This window comes from Ursus arctos, unplaced genomic scaffold (genome assembly GCF_023065955.2).
Source record: "Ursus arctos isolate Adak ecotype North America unplaced genomic scaffold, UrsArc2.0 scaffold_3, whole genome shotgun sequence".
In the NCBI taxonomy this organism is placed as follows: Eukaryota; Metazoa; Chordata; class Mammalia; order Carnivora; family Ursidae; genus Ursus; species Ursus arctos.
The window spans coordinates 44,414,893-44,440,372 of NW_026622985.1; the positions used below are offsets into that span (position 1 = coordinate 44,414,893).

Genomic DNA, 25,480 nt, shown 5'->3' on the forward strand with positions numbered 1-25,480 from the left:
TGGGAGGCAAAAAATTACACAGAATGACAGCTAGTCTCAAGTACCCGGAAGTGCTACTCACCAACTAAACCTGGAGGTACAATTTGCAACTTGGTCTCCAAGTCCTGGTTGTCACACATCACACATGCTGTGAATATTTTCTCTTAGGATAATTTCATACCGGGTATAAACCACTTACAAGATTTCTGTTCAAGAAATCCTGATCGGAAGAAATGAAATTTAGGAATGAGAGGGCCCTTGTCAAAATCTCTTACTTTGGGCTGTTTACCAGTATTAGGGTAGTAACCTTATAAAAGTACGTGTGTGCATACATCCCTCAGAGGATGGTGAAAAGTCTAAGTTAATATAAATCAATATATATTGCCAGAAAAAAAAAAAATCAGTGTAGGGAGACTTTTAGTTACTTTACAGAATAAGAAATATTTTTTTTAACAAATGAGAAAAGCATATTATGAAAACTGCTATTTCAGTCTATTTATTCTATCTATATGATACAGATTATACAGCTGAATAAGGGGGACCTATGGAGATTAACAAGTCTAAAGAGAAAACTTTAAATCTCAAATACAGTGCCTATATTCACTTGATGGGCTATGATAGGGGCAAAAATAAACTCAAACACCTGAATATACAAATTTTATTATCTTACTCTTAATAATTAAACTGAGTGATACACTTTCCAAGCACCTTTGTTGCTTGAGTGTGTAATTCAACATTTCTATTTTATAACTATGATAATAACGGTATCAATGAACTTAAAGCATACAAAAATAGTTTGCTATTTCTCTTAAATTAGAAGCATTATTTTTCAAGCATGGCTCCAGTGTATTTTTAAGTATATCTTTGATTACAAAATGAATTTTTTTAAAGTTTCATGAGGCAGTCTACATTGATGCAAACACTTTTTAGGGAGCAAAGGAGAGAGGTTAATACATTTTTGTGCAATTATATGTTTTCCTCTAAATAAATTCACAGTCTTATATAGTGTTCATATACTATAAATAACACTTTTCCTAAGCAAGCAGATTCAAATTATAATTTTAAGGGAAACAATACCATTTGAGCATATCCTTTAAAGATAAAAACAATCAAATAGAATAGGATCACAGAAAAATGTGGAGTCTTTGCTTTGTTAATGCAAAGGGAAAGCTAACACTTTACTGAAAATAAATAATGGTGTGGCAATGACAACATTTATTTTCAAAATAAAAGTCATTTATTCTGTCACTATATTTTATTCCAATGACTTTCTATATAATGTCATATGCTAAGTGATAAATGCAGATGTACTCTTTTTAAAGTGATGGACATTTCAAAGTGGACAAGAGTTTCTCAACCTACTGTCACTGAAAACTATATTTTATGGGACAGAGGATTAAACTGCTTGGGTTTTCTGTAAGGTAATTACATTTTAACTTGACAAATAGGAATGATGCTATTCTTACACACAGGGCAAAACTCTTTGCAAAGTAACTTTTTATTTTTCTCTGTATACTCTGCTTTACATAACTTTTGCTTTCCTAATGTTTGTCACAAAAGTAGACTGGAACACTTTCAGATCTATCCCATCATGAAAATATCAAGGTCCCCAATTCCAAATATCAGAATATGAGACAAAATAAACATACAAACTGGTATTAATAGGTCACTGATATAGCCACAAATTTCTAACAACATGAGATGTATAATGACCTGTAATTCCAAGTGTGAAAATTTTTTTCCTTTTTTTTTTTTTTTTTTTTTTTTTTTTGGCTTACGCACCTCAGGGACTGAAACTCCTGAAGTGGGCAGAGTCTGCTGAAAAAGAGAAGTTCACATTAAAGCTGAAAAAAACAAAAGTCAAACTGAAAACAAATGCCAATGAAGGGTCTTATATCACTATTCTCCTGTGAAATAAGTGAATAAATATAAAATGCATTTCCTTGACATATTTTTCTCCTTAATTTCATTAAATACATGAGTAATTATCTTTTCACAAAATAAGGAATGCTCCAATGCAGAGTGGGTTAGATTTAAATTACTTAACCAAAATGAAATTTCATCACCCAAAGCAGATTGATCAACATCTTTGGCTGGCTTCACAGACCTCTCTGAAACAACACGGATGAATTACATTCATATTCTGCAATAAGAACTCATCTCCAAGTTCCGTTATCTTTCATAAACCATTCCTACTAATTTTTTAAGTTGCCCATTTACCCGTCCTACTTTTCCATTTTCCAGTCCAACTCTCATTCCTTCCTAAAAATACTCAGTGTCTTTTTGATGGAGACATAGCTTATGGTGTTGGTTTTATTTTGTGATTTTTCTGGAAATAAGAAAAAAATATTCCATTAGTATCAGTAAAAAGTAAAAATATTAAATACGTAGAAAAATTTTACTTGAGAGTAATTAGAAAAAAAACAAAAAAGATGAGGTTAAACACATTGAGGTTGGTCTTCGTGACAGTGCATCTCCAATTATCCACCACCCCTGCTTTTCTGAGTCACAGTGGGAAGCTTTTTTTCTAGCAAGAAACAGAAAAAAAGGTTACCAAATTCCAAAAGTCTACGTCCTATGGGACTCAGAACAAATTTGGAAAATTGTTGACAAATCACATACATAGTACTAGACAAAGTTTTCCTATGGTAGGCTGTGTGTGGTGAAGTGGGGAAGTATGAAAGTTGAATGTGAAGCTAGGGGTTCTTAGACACTTGTGTGTCTCTGAAAAGGAGGGAATGGTCAGCATTTCCGTTTCCTCCCCAGGACTGAGCTATGTGAAGGCGACTCTAAATGGATGTCCAAGCTGGGTCTGAACAATCTGAGAACACAGACAACAGTTGACTCCCTTATGCAGTCTACTGAGATTAATGAAGAAGCCAGCGACTTCATAGTGACTCAGCAAAAAGATGGACCAGAAAATTTCAATGTGCCCAAAAGTGGATCAGAAGATGGGGTCTAGGGCAGCCCTAGAGAAAATTAAAGTGTGCAGAAATGCAACTCCATTTCGAAGATCTTTTTATAATATAAGTAAAAAAAAAAAAATGTTGCAGCTGCAGATTTTTCATCAAAGGAAGTCATCAAGTCTGGGAGGATGAACTCGGGTTAACTATCCCATTAACAGGAGAACCTTATGGAAGGAATTGCTATTTCTCAGATGGATTGAAAACAGACTTAATAGAACTTTCATTGAAAGCTTTCTGATTTCAGTAATATTCTGGACTTTTGAGTCCAAGTCAGTCTACATAACACCTGTGGTAATGGGCAGTGCAAAGAATGTGCTAGCTTCAATCTGGGTCACCTTAAAATTTTTGTCAGCTTTCCTATTTTTCTTTCTTGGCTCTTAGTTTAAGCGTAGATCTCAATAAACATTTTTAGACATGAATGTTGTTCTTCCAACTTTATTATAATATATTAATGTTCCTTCTCCCTCCAATCCAGATTAAGTGTCTTATCCTATGATTCCTTATCCTATACTACACCGTGAGCCCAGGAAAGTCCCAGAGACTCCCAAGCAACGAAACTAGAATGTCCATCAAGCTGTCTCCATGGCATTAGTCACAGATGCCTTTGACTTTGGGAAGAATCTATGCTCACTGTACATACATCTGTACAGAGCAGCACAATGGAAAGCCGAGTGAAAATTACAGTTGTTAAAATGGTTCAGAAAAACAGCCGTGGGTGATGCAAAAATCTCGAATAAATACTGTCTACCCCACCTCAACCACCAAAAAAATCTATAAAAGACATTTTTGACATACTTTTCAACATTTGAATATAGACAGGATAATGACTGATATTATGGAATTATTGTTAACATTCGTAGGTTTGATAATAGTACAGTAATTGTATAGAAAACTGTCCTTAATCTTAGAAGATGCTCACTGACATATTTAGAGATGTAGCGTCATACTATCTGCAATTTATTTGCAAAAGGTTCAAAGTAATAAAACATATATCTCTGTATGTATGATGGCAAAATAATAATATAGGCTGGGGATATATCGGATTCATGTGGCGTGATGTCATAAAAAGCAAAAACCATGGCAACTCAGATAATAAAACCCCTTTTAAGGCATTCTCCCCCAAAAAGAGACTGTAGGATGAAATTAAATCCTGGCTGTCACTTTGCTACCACCTGTGTGGAGAACTGGTAATATACAGATATCCATGTTTGTGGGCTTTTTCCTTCTTAAAGTAGTAGGGATATTGGTCATTTACTGAGAGTGAGTAATGTTGGCAGAGAGGTAGTGACATGAAGAAAGCAAAGAAATGGAGAGTTTGCCACTGCTTCTCTGAGAATGGGAAAGCAGTTGACAAAGAATGAGTACCAGAATCAAGGAAAATTCAGAGCGAGTGGGGCTAGAAGTCATAAATATGTAAGAAAGCCACCAGCTCAGAGAATTCTCTCCAGCAACACTCAGATGTCTGATAGCAACACTAAAAATTCACTCCAAGAATAGGAGTGATGAAACAATGTATATATAAGCTCACTTATAATCAAGATGTGTAGGCAAAGAGTGCATATTAAATTAACATGCCCATCAGTGGCTTACCCTCGAGTTACAAAAGAAAACGATGCTATCTAGGTAAAAGATAAATAAGCAACTCATTAGAGAACAAATTCAGATATTATATTCCTTCAATTATACTCTTCTGTATATGATTTTTAAGTATCAAGGATGAGCAGAGTAAATGTTTTAGTTTTTTGAAAATTAACATGAGTGTATAATTCTAAATGTAATATATTTTTAATCAGAATTAATACAGGAACTGTATATTTGTATTTAATCAAATGTGAGGTGTGACTACAGAGGAATATGATTGATTTTATTTAATCAGTATCATTTTAATATTAAATAGAATACACAGTACAGATAATTAGTTTAAAAGATGCATTTGTCTTCAGGGTACTTATTAAGTTCAACCTAATATCAAAGAATTTTTAAAAATCCTATTATTCTAAAGTATTGAGATATCTCTTGTCTTCATAGTTTCTAACATGTAATCATTTTAAATTGACAATTTAATCCAAATTGTCATAGGACAAAGAAAAATCTTTGGTGGAGACATTGTTGGGAGGTTTGAGTTAAAAATATAAGAGCATTGTACTCACATTAAAAGGGTCATTAGTTATTTCAAGACTAAAGTAAAATTGAGAGAATTACATGCTATACCTATATAGGAATTTTTATTTTTTTGAAAAATTGCTTTTATCCTTATTGTCTCATTTAATCCTCCTTCTAAGCCACGATATTCTACTTCTCAGACTGAGAAACTGAAAATCAGAAAGATCAGATAGCCAGCCTAAGAAAATAAAGTTAATGACAAAATCCAAATATAGTACTTCCCTGTCTTGGGCTCCATTTATTCAAACAAGTTCAATAAGAATTTTTTTTTCTAACTTTCTTTCTAGCCATGTCTCTATTTTTTAAGTGATTTGAAAATCAAATTATTTTAAGACAGTGAACACTGGGAAGTATTTAGAGACCACAAAATACATCTGTTCTGCCTGAAAGAAGTAGCTTGAATATCAATATGGAGTAATTTAACATAATAACTTCTAGTACAGTGGCAAATTGAAGTGGCGAAATAAAACTATTCTAAATAGCTGCTTTCCTTATATACAATTGGATATCTCTGGCATCAAAAAAGAAGTGAGGGAAAGAAAAGCAAGTTTGGGAAAAGAACAACTGTCTTCCTAAAATGGTACCCCGTCAGCCTGAAGGGGAGAAGCTGTTCTCTCACACCTGATGATAAAATGTATCAAGGGCATCTCTACAATATAGAAAGAAAACACATTTGAATTCACAGTTTGTCTAACCTCTTATGATTTTGCAGGTCCTTAACTGTGTACACCACACATTTGAACACAATATAAATTTTATTTTATTTTTTTTTAAGATTTTATTTATTCATTTGAGAGAGAGACAGAGAGAGCACAAGCAGGAAGAAAGGCAAAGGGAGAAGTAGACTGCTAGCTGAGCTGGGAGCCCAACATGGGGCTGCATGACCTGAGCCAAAGGCAGACGCTTAATCATCTGAGCCACTCAGGCGCCCCACAAAACAAATTTTAAAAAGGAAGTGAGACTGAAATAATTCTTACACTACAAATAATTTTTATAACTAATGATTATTTCAATGTATGGCAAGTCTTTCAGTTAGAAGGATCATTAATTTTTTCAGCAGCACTTCAACATACCTAATTAAAATGTAACTATCAAAAATAAAATATTTTAGAAGAACACATATGGGGCGCCTGGGTAGCCCGGCAGGCCTCTGCCTGCCACCCCCCCCCCCCGCCCCCCGCTTGTGTTTTCTCTTTCTCTCTGGCAAATAAATAAATACAATCTTTAAAAAAAAAAAAGAAAAAGGAAGATACACATATTATAATCTTAATTCAGGGTCTCTTGACTAACCACTTCTCACTTGAGCCAAATTTTTTAGCTTGTACCAACATTAATTTAATGGTAAGAATATTTATAATTGAGATCTTTCCATTACCCTTATACTTTTAATTACTCATGTCTATTCTTATTCTTGTAAATGTGATTGTTTACACATATTTGCAGAGTTTAGTTCAGAAGATTTTGCACAGAAGAGATTGTGAGGCTCCCTCCTTCATGGCTCCCCCAGTTTGTGTGCATGTTTGTATCTAGAAAGGAAGCACCCTGAGCCTTTGGGCTAGTGCAATGGATATTTGGGAATTAAGGAACACCAAATGTTTTCAATAAAAATGTTAAAAATGTATCTTTATAGAGATATCCAAGTTTCAAAGATAGATTTCTACATGTAAAAGCGATCAGCAACAACTAAACCCTTTCTAAAGTTATTTTTATTGTTATTGTCTTGCCTACTTGACCAACTACTGAAATAAAACCATTAGAAACGTTATCCTACTTGGTTAGGTCTCATAAAATCATCAGAAGCCCATATGGTTGAAGAAGGGTTCTTTAATTTCCTTTTAGCTCTGATCCATTGTAAGAATATGTGTATGTTTATATGCTTGTAAAATAATTTTACAAAAACCACCTTGTATGCCCCACTCTCTGATATATTCTATTCTCTTCTCTTTTCACTTCTATTCTCCTCTACTTTGGTAATGGCTATTTTTTTCTTTTGAAATGCTGATCTAGATCCCCTAAATGAATTCATGCCTCACCAGTTGTTGGGGAGTGCACCATGAACACCAAAAATGGGTTTAGAACATGGAATCTGGGTAGAGCATGCATTGCTTGGGCCACCTGCATGTTGTGTGACTTTAGGTAAATTTCTTCAATCTCTCCATGCTTCACTTTCCTCACATGTCCAGTGGGCATGATAACTATAGCTACCTTCAGGATTAAAAGGGTGTTTAACAAATTTAAGTTTCCAATAAATGGTAACTGTTTTATTAACTTTAGAACCTAAATGATCCCCCTAGTTTCCACTGCCTGCCTAGAGCTCAGCAAAAAAGGACTAATCTCTTTCTTTCTTTTTCTCTTTCTTTCTTTCTTTCTTTCTTTCTTTGAAACATATATATTAGGGCTGTTATAGGAGAGAGAAAAAAGGAAAGATGCAGGAGGGGAGAGAAGAGATCTAAGAGAGAAAAAAATGCAGAAAAAGGGAGAGGGAGACAAGAGAGGCTAGGAAAAAGAAAAAAAGAACAAAGTCTTCCTTGCTATACTCTTCAGTTCTCAAATGGACCCTGGGCATCAAATGACACCTACCATTTTGGAGATGAATGTCCTTTCATTCAAAGAAAACAATGAGATTGAGTAAAGGAAGGATGGGAGGTGACATTTAGAGCATGGCTTTAATGTTTGTTTGTTTGTTTGTTTTTTTAAGATTTATTTATTTATTTGAGAGGGAGAGAGAGAGAGAGAGAGAGAGAGCACTCTCATGTGAGTGGGGAGGGGGGCAGAGGAACAGGGAAAGAATTCTCAAGCAGACTTCCTGCTGAGTGCAAAGCCTGACACAGGACTCGATCATGACCTGAGCTGAAATCAAGAGCTGGTCGCTCAACTGACTGGGTCACCCAGGCACCCCATGGCTTTAGCTTTTCTTTGAAGTTGCAAAATCCTTAAACATCAGGTTCAACCATCTTCAAAATACATTTCAGGATGAAATGAACATGTCTTATTGATTATTTATTTGTGTCAGATAATTCTTTAGAACTTGTACTTTACATAAAGATAATTAATACATACCTATTTATAAGTACGTATATATGTATGATTCTGTTTGTGATGTTTGGGACAGGGATCTGAGTGCAGTTCATGGTTTTAAATAAAAAAACACCCTTAAAAAACCAAAACTAATATAATAGGTTAATATCTATTGAATTCTATATGAATAAAATTCATCAGTAATACTTCCTGTTATGACTATTCTTTTTCTCAATATGATCCCATTCTCAAAATGTATCACTGTGGCTTTCTAAAATACAGAAAAATCAATGTAGGTAGTGACAGAATATTGGTAATAATATTTAGAATTAAAGCATTAGGCTGCTAAGTTTTCCTTTTCATCAATCTTGGAAAAGACCTCGAATTAAAAAACAAGTAAGTTATAATGAAATTTGTTCTTATCCTTTGCCCCTCTAAATATCCACTGACTCACACCAAAGCATTTTCTAACCAGGTTAAAGTCCAATTCTGTACTCACATTAGGCTAAGATTCAATTGAGTTAAAATTTTACACTGACTGCCAGTCAACCTTATCATGAACTTTCATTATGTGCATGTAATTAATTGGGTCCAACGAACAATATCAGTACTGAGTTATAGACTCTTTTCCCCCGACCATATAATTAGAATATAATTACCCACAGGATATCAGAATGATGCAAAACCTTTCCTCTAAATGCGCCCTCATTAGGAAACAAGTCTCAATGTACATTTATTCAATCAGTGTGAATTAATTAAAATGTTACTGAAATAAAAGAGGGCAGCAATAAAGAGTATCTGACATCTATTAAGAGACTATCACTTGAGATCTGCATGCACAGTTTATATTTAAACCCATTTAGCTCAAGTAGGAACTTGGCCGTGTAATGTTATATACATCCAGTATACTAGGGAATCTGAGTAAATGAATCAGCGTGTGTTACTGTTTTTGCAAAGAACATAATACGCAATGCACACAAAATCTTAAAGGGCCTGAGTAGGATTCTAGAGGCCCCTTTCTTTCGAGCCCATAAAGATGTTATCCTTACATAGCGGTGGACAGAAATCATGTTTAACTCCAAGTATTCAGGAAAATAGCTGTTCATCCCACACTTTTCTACTATAAATCTGGCATATTTGTTTTGATATGGCTTAGGAGATAATGGTCAGAAAAGCCTAGACACTGGGTGTTATATGCAAACAATGAATCATGGAACACTACATCAAAAACTAATGATGTACTGTATGGTGACTAACATATCATAAAAAAAAAAAAAAAAAAAAAAGCCTAGACTTACCAAAGAACTAATTACTATTTTTTAAATAAAGAACTTCCATTGCTTAAGCTAGCTCAAAGCATTTCAATAGCAGATTTTCTTTAAGCAGAACATTCATATGCACCTAAGACTATATTCTTTTTAAGAGAATGCATAATATAACATATTCAGATTATATAAAACATGGAAAAAACAGTAAATGCATAAAGAAACCAAAGGGCATATGCTGCATATCCCACAAGAAACTTTGCTGAATCATGCAAAAACATTCTTCTTAAAAGCTATTTATCTTGGTTTCTCTAGTACCTGGCACACTGTCATAAGCAATAAAAAATTACTGAATAAACTAACAAATAAATAACCCTAATACATAGGAATACTCACCAGTATTCAAAAACAGCATCATAAACAGTAGCAAAAAATTTTTAAATCTAAGGTAAGATATACAGAGATCTTCAAGTTTTCTATGTTATCACATAACTCCTCAGTTTTAGCTTTAGAAATAGGTTTTGTAAAACTTAGTTCTGATGATCAATATTTAGCATTCATTCTTACATATAAACAAGTGCCACTTTATTTTTTTTTTTAAGATTTTTATTTATTTATTTGACAGAGATAGAGACAGCCAGCGAGAGAGGGAACGCAAGCAGGGGTAGCGGGAGAGGAAGAAGCAGGCTCATAGCGGAGGAACCTGATGTGGGGCTCGATCCCATAACGCTGGGATCACGCTCTGAGCCAAAGGCAGATGCTTAACGACTGCGCCACTCAGGCGCCCCAACAAGTGCCACTTTATTTTTTTATTTATTTTTTTAAAGATTTTATTTATTTATGTGACAGAGAGACAGCCAGCAAGAGAGGGAACACAGCAGGGGGAGTGGGAGAGGAAGAAGCAGGCTCCCAGCAGAGGAGCCCAATGTGGGACTTGATCCCAGAACGCCAGTATCACGCCCTGAGCCGAAGGCAGACGCTTAACGACTGTGCTACCCAGGCGCCCCAACAAGTGCCACTTTAAAATGGAAATGTCAATGAGCACTAAGATAAATAAGGCTATTTACAAATTGCTACTTTTCATATGCTCTTTAGGAACAAACTCTAACAAGTTCTTATTATTTCTTTTTTAAAAAAATATATATATATTATTTTTTAAAAAAATATGTATAAGATTATACCTTTTTAGATGTTCTGAATGCATGTTATATTTACAAAATGGTATAATGTTCCATTCAGATATTAGACTGGTTTTGGTAGAGACTAACATGTGCAAGAAATAATGAACTCACTTCAAGTAAGAAGGAGATTGTCTCACACAGGCCTGCTTTATTTTTAACATAAAATTTTATGTAGAATTTCAGTGACAAAGACATACTGCTATAATTTCTTGCTGAAAATGCTGTTATTTGAGTAACACTGAGTAATCACCACATACAAAAAAAATCCTACTAATAGAAGATGAACAATTTTAACGTTCCATTTAATAGTAAACATCAATTTTCATTTTCTGAGCCAGACTAAGAATGAATATTTATGGTATTTTACATGGACTACTGTATTGCTTAAACTATATTTTTAAAAATCAGATTTTAAATATAATTTGACATCCAGAGAAAAATGTCTTGATTCTCCTCAGAATTCTGAAATGTTCCCTTTAAGCTCTCTACCTGCAATGCCACTTTATTTTAAATATTAGGCATTTCACAGTACCATCTATTGGATATCTTATATAACTACAATAACATAACTATCACAAGTTTTCTGAAATTTAGCAATAATTACAGAATACTTCGAGTGCCACTCCAGAAACTAAACACAATGCTCATTAGATATCCACTAACATTGCCTCATCTTCACATACTTTTAAACTCAATTTTATTAGCTTGTAACAATAAGATTGAATGACCATGTGTTATGAATGATTTTTAAAAATAAGCCTCCCTGGCACATATCCATTTTAATTTCTTATTAGATATTTATGTCACTGTCTGATGTATTTTCTTCTTGACTCAAGAGAAAGTGATATCTGATGGGGATAAAAAGAGACAACTGATTGTTATTCATTAACTCAGTCAATATTTGTTGAGCATCTACTATTTGTCACAATGAATTAGGTGCTAGACATAAAGGTCTACCCTTTCAAGTGAGCAATGAGAGTGATGGCAGATGGGTCAGTGAGCACAGGGAACAGCTTCACAAGAAACAATTTAAGTTCAGTTCCTGGTGTGAACTTGAGGCCTCTGTGGGACATCCAAGAGGAAATTCACAAGGTGAAGCTGAGTATTTGGACCTTGAGGTGTCAGAGAGAACAGGCTTACACTGATGTATTCAAAAGTGGTAGCTGGAGTCACAGAATTGGATAGATACTCTATAGTGAATGTAATGACATAAGTATATAGTTAAAGATGGAAACATTTTTAAGAATAGAAGGAGGACTAGGAATTTAGCGATATGGATCGAGTGTGGCTAGAGAGGTAGAATAAAACCAAGTAGAAAGTGTGAGGTGAGTGCCACAGTATGAGAACAGAGCACCTAAAATACTGTCAATGCTGCTGGGGATTCAAAAAAGAAGATTCTTGAAAAGAGGGTCTAGGATGTTGTTGGTAGCCCAAACCAGATTCTTTGTCACCTGGCCAGAGCACCTATCCCCAACCGCTATGAGTGTGGACTGTTGAGAATTCTCAATTGTTGCATTTTCTGAAGAGTCATTCTTTACTCCAGCAACAGGGTCTCTGGGAAGCAAGCATCTCCTATCCTGGAGGAAGCCACAGCAAATGAATGACTGATATGAGTTAGAAAAAGGCAGCCCCTTGTCATAAGTTAAGAACAACCTTATGGTATGATTTTATGCCAGAGCTCCCAGGGTTCAGGCCACAGTTTACAATCTCCCAATGACCCCTTCCTTGCTCAAAGTCCCGCTCCGCTCCTGCTTCCTCTCCCTTGCAGATGGTTTTATAAAGAAACATTCCTCCCTCTATAAATCACAAACAGCTAAACCCCCGGTTCATGCCCTGCTCCTTGGGAATCCAAAAAGAGTGCCACTGGATTTGGGATGAATAGCAAGAACAGTTTTCCACCCATTTTACAGTCAGGAATTAGAATACTGAGTTGAGGTAGAAGGAAGAGGAAAATTTGACACAGTGAGTTTATCTTCGCAGCTGCATATACTCATGGCTACACTAAGAAGCAGACAATGTTACATCCTTATACAAATACAGAAAAACAGCAGAAAAGAACAGCTATCCCTCTAGTACGGGTTCAAGGGCAGACATAGCACTACGAGTAGAAAAAGAGAAGTTCCAGTGCTAGACTCAAATCGTGGTGCTGTCTAGTGCTACTTATCATAAGCATGTTAGGTGACACCTTATTTGAGTTTTTCAATTGTAAATTAGTGAGTCAATACAGTATTACATATTGTGATGAATGCCATGAAAGGAGATAAATGGGGAGAAAGAGAAGCAGAAAGTGCTAGAATGAAAGAAACTGGAGGGCTACAGGCATTGGTGACTTAAGGATGTTGGAGTAATGGTAACCAAATGGAAGAATTCAAGAATATTTGAGGTTGGGGTGAAATAGGAATAATATTACAGGGAATAGAATATGGTGTGGTGAGCTGTATTCCTGCAGGATTTGGGTTTCCCTGGGCAAATAAGGCCAAATTGGTCAAAGCTTCTGTGAGTATCAGCAACAGAATTTGAAATGATATATTTTGCCATCGGACCAGAAGGCAAGGAGTGACTATGGCAGCCTCAAAAGAACTAAACAATCCGTATTCTACAGAAAGGGGAAATACAGGCTGAACTAAGGAAAAAAGACCAGAGAGTGTCAAAAACCACTGCATTGTGCGTGAAATTGGTGTATAGACCAAAAGTTTTAAATGAATAAATTCTTGCTCAGGTTTCAAGTTGAAAGTTGAGAATAGACAAGTTATATTTAATTGTAAAACAGAGAAAAGCATGTGTATAAATACTTTATGATCACCACCACTTCATCTGGAATCATTAAAATCACAGGTTACCTTTGCAAGGTGGAATTTATCCTTAAATGTCTACTGGTGAAGGGATCTGATTTTTATTGCACTCGAAATTTATAAGTTAGAAGATAGAAATGAGAGACTATGGACTCTGAGAAACAAACTGAGGGCTTCAGAGGGGAGGGAGGTGGGGGAATGGGATAGGCTGGTGATGGGTAGTAAGGAGGGCACGTATTGCATGGTGCACTGGGTGTTATACGCAACTAATGAATCATGGAACTTTACATCAAAAACCAGGGATGTACTGTACGGTGATGAACATAATAAAAAAATATTATATTAAAAAATAAAATAAAATGTTTTCATTTTATGCAGAATAAAAAAGAAGATAGAAATGATTTAAGGTATTTATTTCTACTGTAATGCAGCTAGTTCTGGATATTTGCCCTGCCCTAATCCCAGTCTTCCTTTGGAGGGCACAAGCAGAAATACCAATACAGAAGTTCACATATTAGGGAGCATTTGGGACACTTTGTGGCAATTGTGTCTCACTGGGTAGAAAAGGTATGATTTCTGACTTGTTTTAATTTGTTTTTCTCAATTATTAATGAGTTAAATTTTTAAATTATTTTGTAGTTATTCGCATTAATTTTACAAAACAAGGCTTTTTTGGCTATAATCCTTATGTTTGCCTTGATTTGTGAGCTCTGGTCTTCATCAGTTTTAAAAGAAATTTTTGATTGGTCAAGACTGTTAACATCTTTTTTAATCTTTTCCTTTTAGGAAAAAGGTAAAAAGGCTAAATAAATAAATAACTCTTTTTATAGGCCAAATATAAATCTTCAATCCATGTTTGATTTATTTTGGAACAGGTATAAGGTAGAATTTATCTTAATTTAGTTTCTGATATGGATATGCAGCAATCTCAACACCACTGATGCCCACCATCTGCCTCCAAATTTAATACGCGACCTTCATCATACGCTACATGACTACATATAGTTTACTATGTTTTAGACTTTCCACTAGGTCCTTATATCTCCTAGAGCCACTATTACATTATTTTGATTACTGTGACTTTAATAACCATAATCTTAATGTTGGTTAAAAACAGGTCTTTCCTGGGGCATCTGGGTGGCTCAGCTGGCTGAACGGCTGCCTTTAGCTCAGGTCATGATCTCAGGGTCCTGGGATTGAGCCCCATGTTGGGCTCTCTACTCAGTGGGGAGTCTGCTTCTCCTCCCTCTGCTGCTCTCTCGCTCGCACTTTCTCTCTTAAATAAATTGATAAAATCTTTAAAAAAACAAAACAGGTCTTTCCTTACTATTGTTCCTGGTTTTATGAATTTATAGTGTATTTGTGCATATTTATTCTTCCAGACAAACTGTGGGATCATTTTGCCAAGCAAATAAATAAATAAATAATCATATGGGAATCACATTAAATAGATGAGTGAACTTGAAGAAATGTAGGTTCTTTTTAGCTTAACTTGATTTTCTTCAGTATACTTAGACTTAAGAAAATGTTTTAATTTTTTCTTTAGGGATAGCACCTTGTTGCTATTCTCCTTTGCACTAAAGGAGATTTTTTTAATCCTCTCCTTTAAATCACTGATTCAGTTGTCTTCAAAAGTTGATTCTTTTTGTTATATTAGTCACCATACAGCACATCCCCAGTTTTTGACGCAATGTTTCATGATTCATTACTTGCATATAACACCCAGTGCACCATGTAATACAACAAAATAAATATTATTAATAAAAAAATTAAAACATTAACAATTAAAAAAAAAAGTTGATTCTTCCCTATAGAGACACTGATATATTTTAGTTTCTGCTAAGGTACTTTTTTTCTCTATATCTTTTCTTAACCTTGCAGTTATCCCTTTTAAATCAGTATATTATAAAGTAGATGTTTTCTTTAGTATTCTTGATCATGTAAAACAATTGCTGTTAACATTTTCTTCTGCTCAATACAATAAAACTTCATGTATGACATCCATCTAACTCTTAACTACTATGCTTCTTTCTTTTTTCTTGTGGCAGAATTATTACTATTTATTTTGGCAACAGGTAGACGTCTTTATACTAAAATGCACTTTGGCCATAAGCCATCAGTCTGCATTGACAGTTATTATAAAAAGGCAAAACCAAAGGAAACAAACACTACTACGATTGTAGCAATATTGGTGAGGCATATTACCCTCCCGATACAATTTGTTATGGAAGAAATTAATCTCAGATCTCAGTAACAACAATAACAATAAAAAGTGTTTCCGCTAAGTGAATGATGTGTTTTTATGTTGTGAAGACTGTGAAGACTATATTGCCCTTCTTTTCATAAGGCTACTAAGAAACTCAGGGACAAATTTGCAAACTACTTCTGTCAACTTTTTTAGGATATTAGTGACATGAATTTCTAAGCCTAATTTGATTTCAGTATACATTTATTGTTTTAGATTGCTGCTTACTTATATAAGCTGCTTTGAATGTTATTGGTAATAAGATGTAGAATAACTTAATTCATTAATATTAATCGCATATCCTCACTTTTGAATCAGGCACGTACAAGATATTCTTTACTTTGCTTTAGCCTATTTCCTAGATTTAAGCTTTCAAATATTTTTTATTTTTCTTTAGATAATGCTCATTGTTGCCTACATGATTTAGATTTCCATCAGATTTTCGATTAATTGAACTTCCAGTTTATGTCATATCAGCTTTTTGTTTTTGCTTTTCTATAAATCACTACAAAATTAATAGCCTCCAAGTGTGTTTCCTTAAAAAATTATTATAATTTGCTCTGGGTACAGACACATGTTAAGCATAAAATATCATAGAAATGTGGAAAAATATCTCTGCAGCCTTATTTAAATAAATAAAAAATAATATTTTAGAATCCTAAAAATAGGACTCTATTATATTCATCAAGGTGGAAACAAATATAATTTGCCACAATATAATGAATTTTTTCTTCTAGATTAGACCTTATTTGTAAGTATACATATTCTATATTATATAGCCTAAGTTACAACAAAGATGGGTTCTTCAGAAACCACTAATATCCATCTAAGACAATATAACAGATAAATGGTTCATCTCACAAGTGTAGATGATGGAATCTTCACTTAGTGATGCAGGGTCCTTTCCCATTTCTTATCCTATGTACCTTTAAAATATAAATACATGAAGACTCTGTCCAACCAAAACGGATGTACACATATTTTATAAACATTATAGAGCTTTAGTGCTTAAATGTGCTCCTCACTGGAATTTGAGTGAGAAAACCATCAGCAAAAAAATATAGGAATGTTCAGAATTTAATTCTACATATTTTTTAAAATAAATAAATAAAAAGCAGCTATCTTTTATGAATAATACCATAAAAATGAGTCTGAGTTACATTTTCAAAGTATGGAAAAAATTAGATTCTTTTTTGCCTATCATTACTATGATGACAATTATGAATTGATCTATAATGAATATTAATTAAATGAATATTAAGTAATGGCATTGATGAAACATTTATTGAGCACTGACAATGGGCTTTGTCCCCACTCTTTAGACAAAAAAGAAAATTGCACAGGCACAAACCCATGGTACATCACATAAAGAATTTCAAGAAAATAGATGACTTCAGTAACTGTGGTTAAAGGTTAAAGAGGTAAATGCAAAGAAGGGAGAAGCAGCTGAAATGATGTTAAATAAAAACTGAAGCTCAGTGCAGCAAGTCACATCCTTAGCCAACTGTTCACACCTCTCCACCAGACTTCTGGGAGCCCTACAGCTACTATAGGAAGTAAGGTTCCAGAACATTCAAAATCCAAATTTCAGAATCACAAGGAATTCAAACGTACCCCCCCTCTCCTTAAACTGGCTAACGTTTACTATAGACATTGTCATTATTAACTGTTCTGGTTACAGTTAAGTGACAGATAGAGAATACAGAGAGCCCTTAATAGCTGGACTGTGAGGAAAACACACACACACCGTGCCTTCCTCTCTAACAGAACTTTTGACACTGTTGAGGAGTAATGACTTGATTAAACACATACTTTAAGGAAAGATTTAACATAACCGATGCTACGCAAGACTTAATCACCATATCTACAAGGCATAATTTAGAAGTCTTATAATTATAGAAGAGCAGGCGAGATTGGAAGAAAAGAAGGTAATATAGACATATGGTTCTCCAAGGGTGTTATATGTAGAGATGCGTGGACTGGTATTTCAGCAACACCATGTTGTCCAAATTCTCAGTCACAGTAAAGAAGAGAGGTAGTTGGGAAAATGTGAATCAAGTCTAAGGCTATGTCTAGAATTCATATGATCCAAATAGCTTTATTTTCTATTCCCTGAGCTAACGAGGTTCATTATTGATTTTGTTGGCATTCTTTGAGGTTTATTTAAGGTAATATAGAATATTATAACAAGAATAGAAAGTATCCTGGGGAGAAGAGACCATAACTGGTCCAAAGGGGCACAATACTGAACATAGACTTTATTTTTTATCATATCACTTTCTGCCAATGAATAGTATTTTGACTGTGTATTCAGATAATATTATGTTTGTTTAAACATAAAATTATCATCTAAAATTAGTTATTTAAATGTTTAAATTAATAGTTTATTCTAAAACTTTTTTTGTTTTGTTTTAGGAAACATTCCAAACACTATGTTCCTGATTTAGGAATATGTTTATAGTACAGAAAGAACTAAACAATTGTGAAATCTGATTCATGTGTGGAACAAAATAATACAGTATGAGCAAAAACAAAGATACTTTGCAATATCAATTACAGAGTAACCAGGAAAAGCCACTCTTTATAAAGATGTTGTCTAAGGTGTTATATATCATAACAAAATAAATAATTGGAAACATGATAGACATAAACATTGTTTCAACGAAATTATGGTATCTTAATTTAATAAGATATTATATATTCATGAACAGCAATTTTCCACAGTATATAGAACCACACACACATTTAATGATATTAGTTTAAGTGTAAAAATAAGGTGTCACATGATAGATCAAGTTTAATTACAAAAATGTTAAAAATACACATCTAAGAATGAAGAGGGAAATTTTAATAGTGCTTCCATTTATATATTAATAATTATTCTTATATAACTAATTCCAATTTTTAAATTTTTCTCTTCATTTTTATGCTGTTTTTATACATTTTATTTTATAATAAAAGGTTAAAATTTACTTTTTAAATTCCAACATAATACTTAAAATAATAGTAATGGTAGGTGATATCAACTGAACACTAGCTATATGCTCGGCATACTTCTAAGCAGTTTTCATGAACTAATTCATTTAATTCCATTTTACAAGTGGAATACAGATGTATGAAATATGAATAACTTGCCTCATGTCACAAACTTAGTGAAAAAGCCAGGATTCAAATACAAAGAGTATATTACCAAACAGTATCATAACATGGCTGAACCAATTTATTCTCCCATCTGCAATGTATGAACAATACACCTGGAATCCTATCCTTTCCAAAGCCTAGTATTTTTAATTGTCTTAATAATTCTGAGGGATGTGTAGTGTTATCTATTGAGATTTAAACATATATTTTCCTGATGGAGTAAAAATGGTGTGCATACATTTGTATGTTTATAGGTGATTTGTGTGTATATATTTTAATCAAAGCCTATTTTAGGTCTTTTGCCCTTTTGGATTGGATTGTGTTACTTATTTATTTACATACATTATATTTATATTCTGGACACAAATCATTTGTTACCATTCTGTAACCCTTTGAAGGAAACAACTTGGCCACAGACCCAGAGTTCATGTGAAACTTAAGTTTCTAGTCTCTACCCTTTCTGGTCATCACTATCCCAAGCTTATTTCTGCTTTCTTTCTCCTAAATTGACATTTCATATCTCACCTCATTTCTAAAACTTTTCACTGGGCTTTCTGAATCTTTGCTTAAAATAAACAAAGTACTGTTTTTCTTTCTAAGTCACTGCCACTTTGCCTAGTACATTTCTGAAAAGGTTGCTCATTCTCTCAACCAGTACTTACTCTATAGGTTTTATGGAAATCTCTCAGCTTTCCATCCAAATCATCATTCCTGCGGACTCAGAGTAAAGTATCTCTTATCATTTGAAACTCATGGAATGTCATAGCTCTCCCCACTACTCTTATTCATTACAGTTATACAGCAACCATTTCATCAAGACTGCATAATTATCTTGGGATGTTTTAAGGACAACATACAATAAACTATCCCCAGAGTTACTTGACCTCCTGATAGCTAGTGAACCTCCTCTCCATACCAGGTGAGCCTCCCAGATCCATGGCTGCACCCTGGATTTTACCATCCTCTGGAACTAATCTACTCTGAAATCAAACCAGACACTCAAATTCCACTTTCTGCTACAATCTTCTCTCCTGATTCCCTCATTTTTTTACTCTGTTGGTGTTTCTGACTGTTCACATCACAATCCTGTATTTACACTCTCATAACTCCTGTGCTCCCAGCTTTATTTTTCCCCCCAGCTTTAAATCTATTTTAGATCACACTGTTACCAGAATTTTTTTAAATTTAAATCTCAGACATAATTTTTATTATTTTTTATTATTTTCAATTAGCCAACATATATCATTAGTTTTTGATGTAGTGTTCAACGATTCATCAGAATTTTCTTTCTAAAACCTGATCAGGCAGTCTCCTATTTATTCTAGATAAGCCAAACTCCTTGACAAGACAGGTGAGGCTTTTCACTATCTCAGACCCTATCTTGTCCATCTCTCTAAGCCTCACCTTTACACATAACCCTTAATAAATATTTCTTAGTTTCAAGGTCTCACTCTGTTCTCTGTGGTTGCTAAGACTACTCATATGGCATTCACTGTGCATTTGGCAATCAAATTCCCACTTATTCTTCAAAAGCCAGGCATCATTTCTTCAAGAAAGTTTTCATTTACTCTTTGAATTACCCTCTGGGAAGAATTAAGACTCTCTCCTCTAAGGCCCCTATAAGTTAATATTTATCTTGCCATAATATGTAATCAGTTTGCCTGTTTTGACCAATAGAGTGTAATTTCTGGCAAATAAGATAAATGCTCTTATCTGGATTTTTAGCTCTAGTAACTTAAAAAGACAATGGAAGGAAGAAAGGAAGAAGTAGAAAGACAAAGAAGATGGTAAAACATAAAAGAATATTGCACTGCAGATATTGTATATAAAAATAATCCATGTAGATTACCAGTAATGACCTTAAAATAAAGACAGTCATTATAGTATATAAACAGTAGATGCTTATCTCTAATATAAACTCCGGTTTAGGGGCACCTCCGTGACTCAGTTGGTTAAGCATTTGACTCTTGGTTTCAGCTCAGGTTTTGATCTCAGGGTTGTGAGATAGAGCCCTGTTTCAGGCTCTGTGCTCAGTGCAGAGTCTGCTTGGGATTCTTTGACTCCTTCTCTCCCTCCCCCTCTGCACCTCCCCCTGCTTGCATGTGCACCTGTGCATACACACTATCTCTCTAATAAATAAATAAATAAAACCTTTAAAAAATAAACTCTAGTTTAAAGTAATCAACATTATTTCATCCCTATATTTAATTTATTAGCTTTACTAGTATATATGGATACAGAAAATGACTAAATAATCAATTCCTTATTTAGAAAAAAGGAATCTTGCTTTTAAATAATGATGTACAATAATCATTCTATGCATGGAGAAAACAAAATTAAGTCATGGAGCTAAATATAATAAAAATGATTTTTATGATGGTCTGCTTCATTTCACTGTTCAAACATAAAGTTTAAAATGCCACTTCCTCATGAGACATCTCAAGTTTTCTTTTGTTGATAGTGAAAGAATCAATGTAATAAAAGCCTCCCTCAAACTGAAGAAGCATTATAAAAACATGTACACTCCTAGAGACCCAATTTGACTGATCATAAAAAAATAATATAAAACCTGGAATGAACATACGGACTACCGTACAGTTCTAGAGAAGTTGATCAAATTTATAGATTCCTCTATGAAATTACTCTAAGAATCAAAGGGACTTTATCTAGCCTATTTCATTGATTTCTGTGATCTAACAAATTTATGTACTATTAAAAATAATTTTTAAAAGTTCTAACTGAGGCCATTATAATGAAGAGAAATTTATGGATGGGATAGTAATAAAGTTATGGATTAGCACAAAGAAGTAAATAACACATCATTGTCAAATGTGGTATGTATTTACCTCTGCGCATTCTAAGGGTAGAAGATAAAACATGACAGTAATAGACCCAGGATTGTGTTTTATCCTAAATGCATATATGGAATCTTCTTTTTTTTAAATTTAATTTAAACACAATGCCTAGATCTATTGTAGTCAACCTTTCTGGGGAGAGGGGTTAACATATATATATGTTAATATATATAAATGTTAATATATATAATATATAATGTTAATACATATAAATGTTATATACATGTGTGTGTAAATAAAAAATATGTAATAATATATAATAAAAATATGACAGTAATAGGATTGATAAGGTCTGAAAGATAACAAACCATGATAAAGAGAACTGAGAGGGATTTCTGTTAGGTAATGAAGGCATCTCTAAAAACATAGCTTTTTTTTGTTACGATAAGGAGCTCCTAAGATGTCTTTCAATGTAGGTTAATGACATAATGGTGAGTCCGAATTTAATTAAAGCAATTCGGTAAGGGACTAAAACAAATGGACCAAGTCTGTCTTTGGTTGGGGGTAAAATTTAGAACATAAAAGAACATAAAACGTAGGTTTCATGCTTATCAGGCCATGTTCTACATGAAGTTATTACAATTTTTTGCATTGTCATTTTGAGATTGGACAGCAGAAATTTCTGAGTTCAATCTATAATGAGAATCAAGAACATATTTTTTAATGGATTCCATTCAAAGGAGAAATATTCATTTTAACAATCAATTGGGAAGGATTAATGGCCTTTTATGGAAAATAAGTTGCTTATCAAAAGTCCCCACTGAATAGATTGGAATCATTTTACATCTGTTTGGAGATAGGATGAGGGAAGGCCTTCAATAAATCTGCCTTTGTAAATAGTTCTGAATTTATTTCAATATGGCAGTAAATGGACCATGAATGTCATCATTTTTGCAGGAAGATTTTTCAAAGAAAGCATTGTAAGTATTCAAACACAGTCATAGAAGTATCTCGACAAAATCTCTAAATTACATACATTTTAAGCAATACGGTTTTTTGATAATACTCTCGAAATATGCCAGAAATCAACTGCAATCCCAGAAAACAGTGATTCTGATGTATAGACTCACTGGTCACATTTCAACTTTAATTTCAGAGTAGTTGGTTTTAATCCACTTTTATGGCAATAGGCACTATCAAGACCAATTATGTGTGGAAGCCATTTGTAGTATATGCCAATAAAAGCGTGCCATCAGTGCAAAGAAGTTGCTTACCTTGCTAATCTCCAGAACCGGTGAGCACATATCTACTGTCATTAACCTAAAGTTAATAAAAAGTGTTGGGGAGCAACTGGGAGGCTGAAAAATATGGTGTAGGATTTTTTTAAAAGATAAGTAACACCTAAAAAGATGTTCTGAAATATCAAAAGACTGCTGCTGTGGACCTTGACCTTGTAGTATGATATTTAGATGCTTCATCCAGGAATTAAGCTCCATATTAAGTTTATGTCACTCACTCAATAGCCAATTCTTGACTATAGAGTCAAGGTAAAGGAAAAAAAAAAAAAAACCTCAATAAAAATAGGTATCTTAAGTTCATTTTATATTTCCTAGAATACAGATAGATTTCTTCTATTCACGGCCATCTTGCAGTAATTCTGAACCTCACTTTGCTCTTCTTCAGAAACATCAGCATGAGAAAATGGGACTCATAATTTTTAAGAAGGAAATTGTTATTGAAAAATAAAAAGCAAAACAAGATTATATTATTTGTGAAAACTAATGATTTTCTTTCAACAAAAGTTAAAAATTTACAATGGGGGATATGGTGTGGAATTATTCGTGGGATGTCAAATGAGAGTTTACAAATTAAAAAGCCTCACAGCCCATCAGTTAGAACAGATGAAGCAATTTTGTGGGCAGAACAATGGCATAATTTCTTTATAGTATTAGTATTTGAATGGTTAATGGGTCTAATAGTAGTATGTGTATTTATTCCAGGCTAAAAAAGTAACCTTTAATTTCTACTTAGCATGGCAGGGGAAATTTTAAAGTAAAGTGATTCAGGCTAATTTATTAAATATACAAAACTCCAAAAGCTTTAGAGAGTGGGTGTACTTAAGAGAACTATAGTAGTGCAAATTATCCTTGATTTTTAGTGTGCAGCTGGTATATGAGGGATTGGGTGAGTTGATCTAGTTAGAATCTTGCTTACCATGCTAGATAAATTGGAGTTCAAATAGAGAATTATTGGATATTTACTTATTTTAAATATTTTAAGATATTTAAGCAGGACAATATTAAATTGCATTTGGCAAGTGGATCCAGGAAGCAGAATGAAGAATGTATGGAATGGAGGCAATTCAGTATGGATGCTGTTAGGACAATCCTGGAGAATAATTTGTGATGGTGACATGTGAGGCAGTTACAGTTAGGCTGAATAAAAAAAAAAAAAAAAAAGGTTTGAGAACATCAGAATAGGCTGCCCAATGATTAATCTGATATTTAATATGAGTCATAAATGATAATTCTTAGGTTTCTGTCTTGGGAAAGTTGGGATATGAATGTTCTAGTCACCAAGATAAGAGAAATAGGAGAGGGAGAGGGCCTGTTTTGGGATTTGGAGAAAGGGTGAGAATGATGAGCGCACGGAATTTTGGAGTGATACTTCTTGGGTTCCAATCCTGGTCTGTCACCTCATAGCCATGTGACACAGGAAATTTACTTAACCTCTCTGTTTCTCAGTTTACTCATATATAAAATGGAGATAGTTTTAATATTTATCTTATGGTGTCATTGTGAGGATTAAACAAATTCATACATATCATTACCAGTGACCACAGCCCCTTCATAATCTCAATTTGCTACTCTACTCATTCTCACAACCTGATACCAATAACCTTGATTTCAACAATCTTGGATTCAACTATAATTCATAACATATTCTTCCTAACACCTATTGTACCTTCCTGTTCATGTCCTTACTTCCCTTACCTCCCAGCTTAAATTCCATGGTCAATCCGCTCTATTGCATATACTCTCAACTCCCTAGCTACTCTCTCTTTTTATCATATTTAGCAAAACAGAGTTTCCTTAAGGCTAGGCTATGCCTTTTCTACTCCTGGAGCTAGAATAAAACTGCAGAAATAAGACTGAATGTGAAGAGAGAAATATACTAATCCAAGCTTACTGATCTTATTCTAAATTTATGATGATTAACAAGTGGCTGCTCATTACTCGCTCCCAAACAAATGGTATTGCCTTGATCCATTAAGCTCCCACTTTCCTCAGTGCCTGTTGTGTAACTTCTTCCCAATCCTCAAACTTCTCATACAGTTTATACCATCCTTGCTCTCAGCAATGACCCAGGTTCCTAATTCTCTGAGAAAAGAGAAGTGTCGCATGTTTTTGTTCATTGCTGCCCCCCCCAACAGTTACAATGTTCTTTTTAAAATATAAGTCAGTTCATTCCCTTTTCTGATCAAAATCCTCTAATGGCTTCCAACCTCACTCATAATAAAAGGTAAAGATCTTACAGTGGCCTAAATTGCCCTACAGGATATGAAAATTTTATGGCATCTTTTATCATCTCCTCTACTATTCCTCCTCTTTCTCACTTAGGCCAAGCCACTAATCTCCTTGATGCCTTTCAGATATGACAATTTTCTCCTGCCTCTGAGTCTTTACTTGTCCATCCTTGGTAACTTCTCTGTAAAGTTCTATCCCCAGATAGTCATGTGGGTGACTCCCTCACATTCCTCAACTCTTCATTTAACTATCCCCTTAGTGAACTCTTTCTTGACTATCCTTTCATAACTACAGCCCCACATTTCTTCTCTTCTTTTCCTGCTTCAATGTACTTCCTTTATATTTAAAGTACAACCAAGTACAAAACAATTTTCTTATTTAATTGTTTATTGCTGGAATGAAAACTCC

The 25,480-nt window shown here is 34.0% G+C and overlaps 1 protein-coding gene across 11 annotated transcripts in view; it reads right to left on the reverse strand.

The window, feature by feature from the left end:
- Positions 1–25,480, reverse strand: part of DGKB (diacylglycerol kinase beta) — an 863,998-nt gene that overhangs the window by 423,637 nt on the left and 414,881 nt on the right. For 7 of the 11 annotated variants that reach the window (XM_057304222.1, XM_057304226.1, XM_057304221.1 and 4 more), the window contains one exon: positions 1,762–1,797. The exons of 2 other annotated variants lie outside the window; for them this stretch is intronic. In XM_057304222.1, coding sequence (XP_057160205.1) covers positions 1,762–1,797 — 36 coding nt within the window. The remainder of the gene's footprint in view (positions 1–1,761; positions 1,798–25,480) is intronic. 2 more of the 11 variants (XM_044386876.3, XM_044386869.3) reach the window with 1 other exon arrangement.